The sequence below is a fragment of the Kogia breviceps genome, chromosome 12, assembly GCF_026419965.1.
Source record: "Kogia breviceps isolate mKogBre1 chromosome 12, mKogBre1 haplotype 1, whole genome shotgun sequence".
In the NCBI taxonomy this organism is placed as follows: domain Eukaryota; kingdom Metazoa; phylum Chordata; class Mammalia; order Artiodactyla; family Physeteridae; genus Kogia; species Kogia breviceps.
In genome coordinates this window covers 77667382-77681154 of record NC_081321.1, presented here as the reverse complement: position 1 = coordinate 77681154, position 13773 = coordinate 77667382, and the positions used below count along the sequence as shown (strand labels likewise).

Genomic DNA, 13773 nt, shown 5'->3' with positions numbered 1-13773 from the left:
TGAGCCAGTACTCTGCTACTGTCAGATGCTTTGTTTCTCCAAAAGCAAGCACCCTTGCTCTATAGTCCCAAACACCAAGGATGGGCCTTCTGATGAGGAACACAGCCAAAAGTTCAAACGTCTTTTCAAGAGCTGGCAACGACTCGCTGCTGGCACAGTGCTCAGGCATTAAGACAGTGCAGACGCAGCTTGCACCGGGGAAATTTTACTCTGAAATTATCTCCTGAGAGCAAGTGTAAAAGCATTTTATTAGCGGATGAGTTGTGTGTGTGTTTGAGCCTGTATGTGTGCAAGTGTATTTCGAACTTTCACAGCTCCTCTAGGGCTGGAACATTTTCTCCCCACGTGACACTTTAACGTTGTAAAGGCAGAGAACTAGTTTATTTACAGATGTTTGTGGGGGGAAAGGTTTCCATTTTCTGTTTTGCACAAAAGTCAGCTGCTGCTCAGTTAAGGACAGAAATTGCTTTTTGAAAACTGCCACAGAATCCAAAGTGTTAAAACTATGATGCTATTTGTTCCATTTGAGGAGCTCCAAATGCTTTCCTAAGAGTGGATCATTAATCCTCCCGTACTCCTGTGAGGCAGGGAGCGTCCTCTTGGCCCCTACTTTAAGAATGAAAACCAAATTAAATCAACGAAAGATTAATGTCACTAGATGGATCTCTGGCAGGAATGTTTCTCCAGCCCAGAGCAGAACTGGTACACAAGGCAATTTCAAATTAAATTCCTTCCAGTCTCATGGTGCTCCAAGATTCAAAACGACAACGAGGCCATACCCCTCCAGTGACGGCTGGCCCGTGTTGGAAAGAGGTGGAGAGGACTGCAGACTTTTCCACCATCAGAATTAGGAGTTGTGACCACAAAGGGAGAGATGGACCCATGTCATCAATTTAAAGTCGCTCCTGAAATAAACAGAAGCTATGGGCTTCCCTGGGGGCACAGTGGTTAAGAATCCGCCTGCCAATGCGGGGGACATGGGTTCGATCCCTGGTCTGGGAAGATCCCACATGTCGCAGAGCAACTAAGCCCGTGTGCCACAACTACTGAGCCTGCGCGCCACAACAACTGAGCCTGTGCGCCACAACTACTGAAGCCCACGCACCTAGAGCCCGTGCTCCGCAACAAGAGAAGCCACTGTAGTGAGAAGCCTGCACACTGCAACAAAGAGTAGCCCCTGCTCACCGCAACTAGAGAAAGCCCGCGTGCAGCAACAAAGTCCCAACACAGCCAAAAATAAAAGTAAATAAATAAATTTATTAAAAACAAACAAACAGAAGCTACATATCCTCCAAACCATTTGCAAGTAAAGGTGGGATTTCTTTGGGGTAAAATACTATCTTTATGCCACAAGTTGAAGATGATGCCATAAAAACAGATTTTCTAGAAATGTAAGGTTGAACTTATACTTAACCTGATGAAACTGCCATTTTTGTAAGTAAAAAATGGTCAAATATTGGCAATTTCAAATGATTGAGCCGAAGAGGAAAGCTGGAACTTTAGCCTAAGAATTTTATGGAAAATTATGAAGAGGGTCTGAAATACCATGATACTTTTTCCTTAAGTCTAAAAACACAATAGTCAATACAAAGCACCATGTGGAAACACTTACTGGTACCTCTCATTCCTAAAATGGTATTTTGTGAAAACAGAATCCTATTCAACTAGCGTTGTCCCAGCAACCACTCATCAATACTGCTCTCCCGCCTTCCCCTTAGCTCTTCTCACTGACACCCCAAGGCTGGAGGCAGATGAAAAAGGAATCTATTTTTTTCCTCAGGGCCAGAGGGATACTCTTGCTCATTCCTTCAGGAAAGGAGGCTCGGTGCTCATCGGACTGTTTGGAAGGGGCCCATCAGAACATTCTCAGCGGACACATCAAATCACCCAGGATGTTCCTGACACCCGGGACAGAGCTCTGAAGGATTCTTGAAACTAGTGAAAATGACAATACAGCTCCTGCTTCTCTCTCGTGTGCCTGGAATTAGCCTTGGGCCAGAAGCAAACACCCTTTGAGGACTGCTGGAAGCCTGAGCTAGTCTCAGGGAGGGAGCCTGGCCTCCACCAGTGTGCGGGCGACTGGGAACCTAATCTCCCCAGGCTTTTTTGGGGGCTGGAGCTGTCAGTTCTTGTATGTCTGAAAGAGGCCTCTCTTCTGAAAGAAGGTAACTACTGTCGCCTTCAAGGAATATTGGCCTTAAAGGATGTCAGAGTAGGATCAGAAGGAAGCATTTTGATAAACTCAGACGTGAGATTCATCATAAGATTTGAAGAGAGGTTGCCCTTTTAATTTTGACGTCAGAGAAGGTAACTACCAGAATTTCTCATAAGCTCTCCAGCCAGGCTGCTTCAGAGGCTAGGAGCACAAGCTGCAAGCCTGGATCTGAGCTAGGTTATCCCTCTGGCCCCGAGCAGAGCCATGGTCTCTGTGCAATTCCTTTTTCATCTGCTTCCAGCCTCGGGCCATCACTGAGGAGAGCATGGGAGCATGGCCAAGTTTCTTAGCCTCCCTGGGCCTCAGAAGGAGAATAATGACAGTGTCTTCCTCACTGGGCTATACAGAGGACTAAAGGACTTACTCTTTGTAAAAGCTCCTAGAACAGTGCCCAGTATACAGGAAGCACTCCACGTGTCTAGTAAATAAGAATCTGAAGTCATTCATGCTGTAAGAGACCTTTAGAGACAGTCCAAGCCCCTTAAGAGTCACAGATGAGACACCTGACCTGAAGGACCACTGACTTTACCCAAGCAGACCCTTTGGAACATTCCCATGAGCTTTAAATGTCATGTGAATGACAACTTTGGCGTCAGCAGTGACCACTTGAGCACCGGCATGCTCCCGTTAGGAGGAACATTCTTCAATGACACGGTGGTTAAACGCATTTTCTGCCCTCAGAGCCTCACAGCTCAGAACGAGAGGTGTGATCTGTGAACATTCCCTGCCGGACACAACACCTGTCCTGCACACTTGATGCTACCCCGCAGCTGCGCGTGGGTGCAATAACATGGTCCAGCAAGAGGGCACACGGCGGGGCAGGTGCAGAAAGCCTGGACTGGGAGGAGCCACCCTGCTTCAGTCACATCGGGCAAGTATCCCCACACCCTCTATACACTCACACAGACACACGCGACTGATCTCGTCGGCTCCGGAGCACAGCACAGTGTCCCCTTCACTGGGAAGACACACACAGAGGTGGCCAGTTAAGGAAGCACTAGGGCGGAGTTTTTTATAGTGGAGAAAACGCCTCTGGCTTCACGTGTTTGTAAAGGCATCGGCTTTACCCCTTGTCTGCACAGGACAGAACGGGACTGGAGCAGAAATTTGTCCTCTTCCATGCTCATCTGATGGAGAATGAGGGTAATAAAAGCACCTTCATCACAGGTTGTGTCAACGTGAATCACGCTTATGCACACGACAAGTGCTGGGTACCAGCTGCCACTGTCATCATTGTGGAGAGCAATTGTGCCGACGCCCAGGGTTGGCAAGGATGCCGTCCTGCTGGTGACAGGGCACTGCTGGCACTTTGGGACTCTGAAGGCAATCTGGTCTATGAGATGCTATGTTTTTGCTGTGCCTTCAGATCCCCTCTAGAAACCTGTTCTTCAAATACACAGACAGTAAATCATTCAGAGGAGACCAGCTACACTCTATTTGCCCTAAGGACAGAACAAGGCAAGAAGAGAGAGGCTCACACTCCAGCAGAGGGGACTTTGTTTAGATAGTAGGAGGAACTGGCCGTCACTGAAGATTAATTTTAAAACCTAACTAATTTGGGCTAATTGGAGGGAGGTGAGACTTAATCACTTAAAACTGAGTTAGACCCTGTTTTTAACTGAAATACAGTTTTTCACTTTCAAGCACCTACAGTGACTCAAACGAGAGCGCTTTAGTAAATGAATAAGAGTGATAATTAGCATCCTGTCTCTTTGGAGGGAGATGTAAGTGTTTGAGGAGAAAATTTTTCTTTAATGAAAAAAGGGCAAAAGCGAGCTTCAGCTCAGCCCTGTCAAATTACTCCAGATTTTGATTGTGCAGGGGTGCTGCTAAACGGAGAATAGATTTAGCCTGCTGCGGGCGGTGCTGGATGCTTTTGTTCAAGCAGTCTTTGAAAACCCGGGCATTTGAGATGCTCCAGGCACAGAGAGCACGGGGCCGATGACCTCCCCAGTTTCCTTCAAGCTCTCTGCGCTTATTTGCCTTATGGCTTAGCTTTTTAAACATAAGGAGAATCCTTTAAGCCCCTGTGTCCTAGTCTTGTCATTTATTACCACCATGTGGCAATGCTAGGGTATGAGGCCAATAAATCATTTGGCCGGGAAGTGACTACGGGCCGGATTAATTTCATTATCATCCCTAAGCAGATAGATGTCTAGTGCAGCCGACGTCTCCAGTGAAGACTGATGTTCTGTCTCTCCTGAGTCTTCCCCTTGCCTTGCAGGCGGCGCTGGTGGTTCTTCGTCTTCCCTGCTGGAGTGTCTCGGTCTGCCTTTTCCTATTAATGCCAGTGAGTGGCCACGCCCCTTTGGGGCCCACCCCATGCCACACAGTTGCCAGGGGCCGCTGAGAAGCCTGACCAGGGTGGCCCAGCCCTCCCTGCACAGCTGAGCAAGGCCAGCACATCCGTCAAGATGCGAAAGGAGGGCCCTTGTGGCTGTGTTTCTGCCAGGCGTGCCAAGACAAGCTCGCTACCGAGATACAGGGAGAGGAGGAGACTGCGGCCCGGCTGCGGCTCTGAACTCCAGACTGATGCCATAATAAGCCCCCTCTCCTAGGCACTTCCACCTCTGACTCCTCCCATCCATTATATTTCCTCTGGACACTGCTTCTCCAAACGTGGCCCGCTGACGGGAATACATATACTTTCAGAAAGTTCCCTGGGGAGTTTTATAAACTCCGAAGGCTAAGCTCGACAGCTCTTGGCAAGATGATATCAAGGTTGGAAAGTCTACGCTGCAGAAGGGTGAGCACAGGAGCAAGTTGTTAATCTGCCACGTTCTCTGCGTGGTGCCCTCCAGCAAAGGCTGCAGGGGCAGCACCCACCCACGGGTCACCCAAAGCAACTATTTCCAAACCGGTTCTGAGACCCATTCAGCCAAAGAGCCCAAGGCTGTGGTGCCCTCTGTTCCTGGCTGCTGTCCCGGAAAATCTGCTCAAGGAGAAGTCTCAGCTGCTTTCTGGGTGAGGGGAAAGCCTGGCAGGCCCCAAACACCTGCTTGGTGCAGACCCATCTCCCCGGGACTTACAGCCATGAAAGGCGGGGCGCCTACTCTCCAAGGGGCCTGGGAAGCCGCTCCCATGTCTTCTCCGTCTCCGCAAGAGCATCCGTGCATCTGCCCAGCCAGCCCCGTGCCTTCTTGACCCCTCCCCTGCCCGCCGTCTCTCTGCCAGCCACACAGCTCACGGTGTCCACCTTCTGCCCATCTGCTGGGCTCCATCTCCAGGGCCACTGCGTCATTCCTGGTCAACATTGTTTCTCACCTGAAGTTCTTCTAACGAGTCTCCCTATTTCCAGGTTTGCACCTCTTATATCCATGTTCCACGCACGGCCACAGTCATTTTCTGAGACGCAAATCTCCCCTGCTTAAGATTTTCCAATGGCTTTCCACTGTGCTGGGGATAAAATCCAGACTCCTGAAGAAGCTGCTGGGCCTGCAAGGTCCCCTTCTCCCCTCCCTCCCCACTTCTCTGGCCTTCTTCCGTGAGGAAGCACGGCATGTACTGGTTAAGCCGTGGACCCTAGAGCCCAACAATCTGGGTCCTAATCTTGCCTCTGCCACGGACTAGCTACTAGTAAACCTCCCCGAGCCTCAGTGTACCCATCTATAAAGCGGGTTAGTAATAGTCCCTGTCTCGTAGGACCGCTATGGATAGAATGAGCTGAAATAAAGGGAAAGGCAGAGGCCAGCACCTGACACAGCGTAGGGGGTCCGTAAACACTGGCTGTTATTGGCTCTCACTGCCGCCCCTGTCCCTCTCAAGTTCTAGCCAGTCTAAAAGTCTTTCTGCAGAAGAAGAAGCATGCGCTCCCTGCCCTGCTGGGTACGCTGGCCTGGTTAAGTTCTCCTCACTCTTCAGGTCTCAGCCGAGTCACTGCTTCCTGCAGGAAGCCTTCTCGGATGCTCTGAATCACAGCACTATCACACCGTGTTGCAGTAATAGTGCTAGTATTAGTAGTAGTAAGGTGTTGCCTTACTCCTAGTCTCCTCTTCCCTTTCCACCCCTTCTCCAGGGCCATAGGCTCCGTGAGGTCAGAGACTTGGTCTTTGTTCCTCTTGCGTGCAGCCCCAGCTCTTAGTGCAGAGTAGATATTCAACAAAGATTTGATAATGTTGCTGAATGACTCCCAGTCTGCCGGGGTGTTCCGAAACCTCCCCTGCGTCCCCCCTCTCTGGTTCTGGGCAGGCTTCTCCGGCACTCAGCTCTCTGACAGCTCACGTACTCCCCCCTCACCCACCTCAACACTCACCCAGCATGTGGGTCAGAGGCCAAGGAGGCATCCCTGAATGTTTCAAACAAACAGGAAATGGAGATCTTCTTCAGAAACAAAGGACCCTACACAAAGGTCGCCGGGTCAATTATGAACAGCAGTGCAACTTGGAACCTTTAGAGGCTCTGTTCAGTGTCAAGCTGAACAGTACCTCTTCCACTGAACAGGCCAGAGAATCTGGTAAGGGTGAAGTTTCCGACCTAAACCACAGGATGGAGAGTGACTGGGTTACATGAAAATCGCAGGTCTGGGTGAGGGGGTACCGGGAAATGAGCAGACCACGAGCAACTAAGGAAAACGTCTGACCCAGAAATAAGCAACCTGCAAATGATTCCAGAAAATGGGTGAGAGTCTTGTAATAAGAATTCATGTGGTCCTGGAGATGATCTAATCCAGTTAGGGTTGGGGATGAGGAAGGAGCTGGTGGGTGCTAAATCTTTTCCTACCTCGTAGTGGCCAATGGTATTTAGCTTGGTTATTCCATCTTCAAGAATCACAGAGGAGCTGTCAATATCCAGAAGTTCTTTGTGTCGTGTGCCCACTTGAAGCTCTGGGAAAAAAAAAAAAAAAAAAGAGCATGTTGTTCTCTTTTAAAATGACAATGAGGAATGTAAAATGTCAGTTTTGCAATTATTATTTATATTGCTAACTAGCTAAAACAAATAAAGTGGTTTTGAAGATGTATCAGCCAGACTGGTAGCCTGACTTCTGTTTTGTTTTGCGTTTAGGGCTCTGACACGTAAGACCACTTTTCCCTGAAGCTTTTACTCTGAGGCTGAGCCTGGAAATAAAACCAAAGGAAGACAAAATAAGGCATCCTCAGAGGGACTAAGCTCTTCAGAAAATTCCAAAAGCAAACTTGTACGTCCACACCTGGGTGTTCACAAGCAGGCGCTCTGGGAACTATCTTCTGTGGGTCCCCGTGTGTGGTGCGCTGGTGGGCTCGTATGCCAACGCCATGGGCTTCAACTCCTTTACAGAGGTTGCCAACTTGTGCCCTAGGGTCAGAATGTTGCCCACGGATGTGGGTTTTTTTTTCTTTTTGTGAACCTGCACAATGTTTCATTTATTATTATTCTAATGTCAATTCAGCACCAACATTTAAAGATCGGAGGATTGCACATAAAAATTAGGACCTGTGATTTCTCTTTTAAAAAACTGGATCGGGCTTCCCTGGTGGCGCAGTGGTTGAGAGTCCGCCTGCCGATGCAGGAGACACGGGTTCGTGCCCCGGTCCGGGAGGGTCCCACGTGCCGCGGAGCGGCTGGGCCCATGAGCCATGGCCACTGAGCCTGTGCATCCCGAGCCTGTGCTCCGCAACGGGAGAGGCCACAGCAGTGAGAGGCCCGCCTCGCGCACATACACACACAAAAACACTGGATCCTCTGGTAACACTGACCACATCGGCCCCCATGGCAATCATGGGCTGAAGCTAAGTAGCACTGCCCCCTTACATGTCAGGTGTCTTTCCCCAATTAAGCCAAGTCGCACCATTTCCCATTATCCCAGGTGGTCTGACACCCCTTATTTATAACACTTCCTGCCCCTCTGGGCATTGGAGTGTGTGAGCCTCTGCTACAAGAGGTCTCAGCACAGCTGCCTCACGTATTGAATTTTAACACAATTTATGGCTGGTTTCTAAGGCTTTGCCTTAGTTTTCTGGGGCTAGCCGTGGAGGTAGTTTGGAAGATCAGCAGACATGCAGAAGCCATTTGCCATCAGACTGTAACGGGAAGCTTCTACTGGGCCTGTCCTGCTCCCTGCCTCTGCTACCAGGCGGCGGCAGGACTGAGGCCACCAGGCCATTTCCCTATAGTCCCTAAGCTCCAAGTGGCCACCTCCTTTGTAGTCAGAGCCATACTTCGAGACGTAGGCTCAGGGCAAGGAAGTCGATGGCCCTGGGTCACGTCATGGTTTCCTGGCCGGGGCTGCCCTTTGACCCTGCGTCTACCCAAATGAGCTCAGATGGTCTTGAAGTGCCCAATGGTCCAGCCAACAGAAGGACGCAGAAGAGAGGTGGATGAGAGGTGCTTTAGTGGCCTTGCTTTCCTTGAAGCCAGGTCTTGGGGTTGCTACACATTTGCATGGTATCACTCAGATGTGCCAGACCCCGCCCCCAGGCTTCTCGCAATAGCCTTTCAGCCGAGAGTCTGATTTAGGGGGCCCGGTGGGATGACTTTAATGGCCTGCTTAGTCGAGGCTACAACTGTACATGGAGGAGAGATGAACCTTGTTCTGCTGTCTGTCACTGTTGCGATTTTACTCTTTTTTCTTGTCCCATTATCTGCTATAAAATCCCACGACAGTCTCCTGGGAGGGCTGCGTGGAGCTCAACTTTAAAATGTTGATGAACATTTGAGTGAAGTGGAGCCCTGTTAGCTCGCTCACGCATATGCTCGCCTTTGCAGTATACCAATAGAGCCCGAAAATGAATTCAGAGCAGATGCTGTTTCATGTTGGGGGAGGATGGAGACTATACTTAATGCAGGATGTGATTAGCAGAGAGGAAGATGACCTTTCTAGCCTGCTGGAGTTCACACCCAGAGTCTGAGCCACCCGCTAATGACACACTCAGTATCACAACAAACAAATCAAATGCCAATGTGAAATATAACACATACAGAGGGCCTGAGGTTGACACCTTTTTGTACTTCTTGATGCAAGGTGAATTCATTTGGTCCCAGGGCTAGCAATCTCATGAATCTGATTTACAAACATAATATTGAAGAAAAAACAAAAAACAAAAAACAGCATCTATGAAGGATCCTGCTTCCTAGGAAAACGAGTCAGGATACCTGTGGGAGAACAATGCGGTCTCCTGGCCTCTAGACATGCCCTTTGGGAACAACCCAGGATAGTAAGCTTCACCAAACAGCGCTTACATGCGCGGGGCCAGGAGGGAGGGAAGGTGGAAGGGATACTCATCAGGGGATTGGGACAAAATAGCTCCCGTATCGCCTTACCAAGACCAATTTCATTCAGCTGAAGTCCGTAAGGAGAGCCGTTTTTGCTTAGGAATGCTTGGAAAATCTTTTCTTTGGCTTGACCTATGGTATCACAATCAAGAACATTGACTGAAATATTCCGACAGACATCCGCACTCTCATTTTCTGGGATTTTTTCAAAGGTGACGGTTAATGCCTGCAAGAATACAAACAGGTTTCCAAGTCTATTAGATAATTGCAATCTGAAAGGCATTCATAAAAGACACAAACCTTGGCGAGTGCTACTAATACCTCTGACAGCACATTAGCAAACACCATATCGCATTATACCACTTTAATCTTTTTTCCATAATCCATTCTTTTCAGGGATAATGGAAAGGAAAACAGAAAGTTAAAACTCTCATTACAGAGCAAGCATTGAATAAATATATCTGAGAGTAAAATATATATATATATATATATATATATATATACACACACATATAAATATTCTAAAAATGGTGATTTCTAATTTCATCCTCAAAGAAGAAAAAAATTGGAAAGCTTCCACAGTAGATGAGGGCAGACTGGTGACTATCTTTTTTATTACCAGGACCACAGAGTCCTAGTAGCGAACTTCCAGGTGACAGGAGAGGTTATGAGGTCTCCGTATTGATCATGTCAAAGAGGTCACTTTATGATATGCAGCATTCACTACGGAAACGTGCCTCGCCCCCTCCACTTTCAACTGCTTCAGCCAGGCAGTTTCTTGAGCTCTCATTAAAACACTGAGATCCCCACCCTGTACTATTATTCTTGTATTAATTACACTTCAGTGCCATTACTTATGGTTTTGTCAGTTAACATTCTCCCAGTGCAGCAAAACCTCAGAATCAGTCTAATGGGAGAAGTAAGGCCTTGATGAATGTGTGAAAACACAGAACTAGGGAATAATTCAAAAGAGCGATTTCAGGTTTACTTTGCCTAAGAATAAACAGATCTAAAACAACAAAGTTACATACTCAGGATCCTTGAGCGAACTGATTCAGGGAAGTGCTGAGAGTATTTTGTAATTAGCACAACATACAGTTTAGATTCTAAGCCACCCTGGTAATCATGGAGCCAGAGGGACCTGGGTGTGGTGTGAAATGCACCATTATTTCGTGGTTTTGAGCCTGGCTGCAGTGAGGGGATGTAAAATGATTAACTGATGGAAATGTTTAAAAAATGAAAACACAAATAATGTGGAAAATGGGGACCCTTAGGGTTAACTCAACTTTAAAATGGGTATAAGAATAGTACCTGGCCTCTAGTGTTTCTATTGAGATTAAATAAGCTCATGCATGCCAAAGCCTTGGCACGGGGCAGGCTGCTGGGAAAGGCTCAAGGATGATGATAACTATAATAATAACAGGGATGTTATTATTTCAAATAACTTATCACTATCATTATTGTTTGTTTGTTTTTTTGTGGTACGTGTGCCTCTCACTGCCGCGGCCCCTCCCGTTGTGGAGCACAGGCTCCGGACGCGCAGGCTCAGCGGCCATGGCTCACGGGCCCAGCCGCTCCGCGGCATGTGGGATCTTCCCGGACCGGGGCACGAACCCGCGTCCCCTGCATCGGCAGGCGGACTCTCAACCACTGCGCCACCAGGGAAGCCCCTATTGTTAGCATTAATATGCCTTCATGAGGAAACAGACTCAGCCAGCCTTGAGCAGCTGGGACCCTGACTCCGTGGTCAGTATCTCTATCAGAGTAAAGAGCAAGCTGCCCGGAAGGAGAACGGGGCAGAGCACGTGCTCCAGGGTCAGACTCCTGGGTTCAATCCTGGCCCACCATTAACTAGCTGGGTAATCTCTCTGTATCTCAGATTTCTCACCTGCAAAGTCAGAACAACAAGAGTAACTGCCTCCCGGGGTTCCCGTGATGATGAACTGAATTAATCACGTCACACCTAGAACAGTGTCTGACTCAGGAGATAGGACTTAAGGACCCCAGACACGGAGAAGGGGCTTCTGAAGCTCCGGGGAGGTACTCAGAGGCACGACTTCTTTTTACTGCCTTTACATCTTGCCCCTCCAATAATCCTGTTTATAATTATGCAAGCGTAAACCCTGGTGCAGTCCTCACCGAGTTTCAGATGAAACTCTGAATCAGTGGAGGCTGGAGTCTGAGGTTAAGTGGTGGTCTCGGTCTGGCCTGTGAGAGTTTTTTTTTTTTCTGGGACAGAGAGTGGCTCCCTTGCCTGTTCTCAGAGCACACTGGTGTCCTGGGCCAGTGGCTCACTGGGCAGGGATGCGGGACTCCTGGCTGCTAGCAAGCACTGATATACTGGGTGGGCGAGAAGCAGGGTGGAGGTTGAGAACCACGGCAGAGAAGCCTCAGGCCAGAGCCCTCTCCTCACCTCCGTTTTTTTTTTTTTTTTGCGGTACGTGGGTGTCTCACTGTTGTGGCCTCTCCCATTGTGGAGCACAGGCTCCGGACGCGCAGGCTCAGCGGCCATGGCTCACGGGCCCAGCCGCTCCGCGGCATGTGGGATCCTCCTGGACCGGGGCACGAACCCGTGTCCTCTGCATCGGCAGGCAGACTCTCAACCACTGTGCCACCAGGGGAGCCCCTCACCTCCGTTTTTAGCGACATTTATTGGCACCCTGCCGAATACATTTCAAGACACGATTCTTTACATCTTCCCAATATCCTGGGGAAGGAAGGTGTATTATTATTATACCCATTTTTTGAGTGAGGAAACAGAGGCCTGTGCCTCTAGCGACCCGGCTTGTAAATGGAGAGCCAGGGGTGGCACCCTGAACCACTCAGCTTCGGTCCCTCCGACCCCCTGGGCCCTTCCTCCTCCTCTCTGTCCCACCTACAGCCCAGGAACCCTCTGGACCGCCAGGAACCTGTCTTAGATCAGACTATAACCGAAGTCCTAAGCTGCATTCCCAGCACAAACGGGGTTCCTGGAGAGGCAAACGTCAGTCCTGCCCTGTACTGTCTGAGTAGACTTGCCCGTGTCTCCCTGTATTTCTCTACGAGTTGGTCTCGCCAGTAGCAGTAGTGGTGGTTAAGCTATTTCACAGGGCTTCCAAAGATAAAGACGAATGAAAAGGCCCTTTTAATCAGGGCTACAGCAATCCCAGCCTGTTTAATAGTTTTATAGGTATTTGCAAAGTAACATTCTGTGACTACCTAAAGGGCACCATTGTTTGCAACAAAACACCTCTTTATAGGCAATAAATGTTCTCCTTTAAAACATAACCAAAAGGGAAAAAAAAACCCCTTAACTGGATGTAAAATAATGTAAATCTGCCACTGCCTTCACAGCTAGATGGGTGGAAAAAAGGTAAAAAAAAAAAAAATGGTATTTTATAGAGTCCACAGGGAATTCTGAGAGTAAATTCAGACACAAATTGATTTGTGTTCCTTTTTTAGGTCGCTAACGCTTAGCACCCCAACAGCAGTTTCTGAATGTGTAAGAGTAGCGGGGGAATCTCAGAGCAGACTCTTCCTCTTAACCTGACCCCCAGGCTTGAAAAGCTCACGCTGGGCCTCTGCTCCCCATCAAGGAAGATCCCCGCAGAAGTGCCACCTCCCCTTCCAAACCCACTTAACCAGAGTCCTTCCTGTGTGCTACTCAGTGTTAGGGGCCGGGGTTAGGAGAGACCGTAAGACATGGTCCTTGTTCTCAGATGATTCTCAATGTACTTGGGAACCAAAGCACCACCTCTGAAGCAATATTCAGCCACCAGACGCAACTCTTTCACTCTCAGTAAGTGTTCAGAGAATTTGAGCAGAGAGGACAGGAGGGTTGAGGGTCCTCAGCACTGGCACCAGGCCACCTGGATCATCCCCTTCTCCTGCTAGCTAGCTGTGGGAGCGTGGGCAAGTCCTCTCACTCTTCTGAGCCTCAAAATTCTCCTTCTTATCTCGAAGGAGTGACAGGATCACTAAATCATGACACGTAATAACAGAAAATTAAGGAGTGCTTCCTGTGCGCCAAGCACCAGGACAAATGATGTGTATTAATATACATAAATTCATCTCAGAAACAACCCTATGACATATAATAGATTCTCTTATTATGCCCATTTTACAGATGAGAAACTGAGGTACAGAGAGGTTAAGTACATTGTACAAGATCACCCAGCAAGAAAAAGGTAGAAGCAGGCACTCAAGCTCCATGTTTTAAAATATTTGCTGAGCCTGCCTTTCAAAACCTGAAAATGTTTTGTAAACTAAGCACAGTTCAAATCTATGGAATGGTGATTAATTTTCAAGACCCACAAAAGGCTAAAGTGTTCTAAAGTGCACCCTGGTCTCTTCCCCCCAAATCTGCCCCTCTGTTAAGAGGAACTGCTCTG

At 48.5% G+C, this 13773-nt stretch overlaps 2 protein-coding genes across 6 annotated transcripts in view; one reads left to right on the top strand and one right to left on the bottom strand.

Moving 5' to 3' along the window:
- The window catches only part of CEP83 (centrosomal protein 83), a 142426-nt gene extending 135191 nt beyond the window's left edge, over window positions 1-7235 (top strand). For 2 of the 3 annotated variants that reach the window (XR_010835867.1, XM_067009871.1), the window contains one exon: window positions 2897-3591. The gene's annotated coding sequence lies outside the window, so the exon portion shown is untranslated. Of the gene's footprint in view, window positions 1-2896; window positions 3592-7216 lie in introns of those variants that run through there. The other variant, XR_010835866.1, reaches the window with a different exon arrangement.
- The window catches only part of PLXNC1 (plexin C1), a 149563-nt gene that overhangs the window by 17436 nt on the left and 118354 nt on the right, over window positions 1-13773 (bottom strand). For all 3 annotated transcript variants that reach the window (XM_059081250.2, XM_067009868.1, XM_067009869.1), the window contains 2 exons: window positions 9452-9629; window positions 6935-7038 (listed from right to left, as the gene is read on the bottom strand). In XM_059081250.2, coding sequence (XP_058937233.1) covers window positions 6935-7038; window positions 9452-9629 — 282 coding nt within the window. The remainder of the gene's footprint in view (window positions 1-6934; window positions 7039-9451; window positions 9630-13773) is intronic.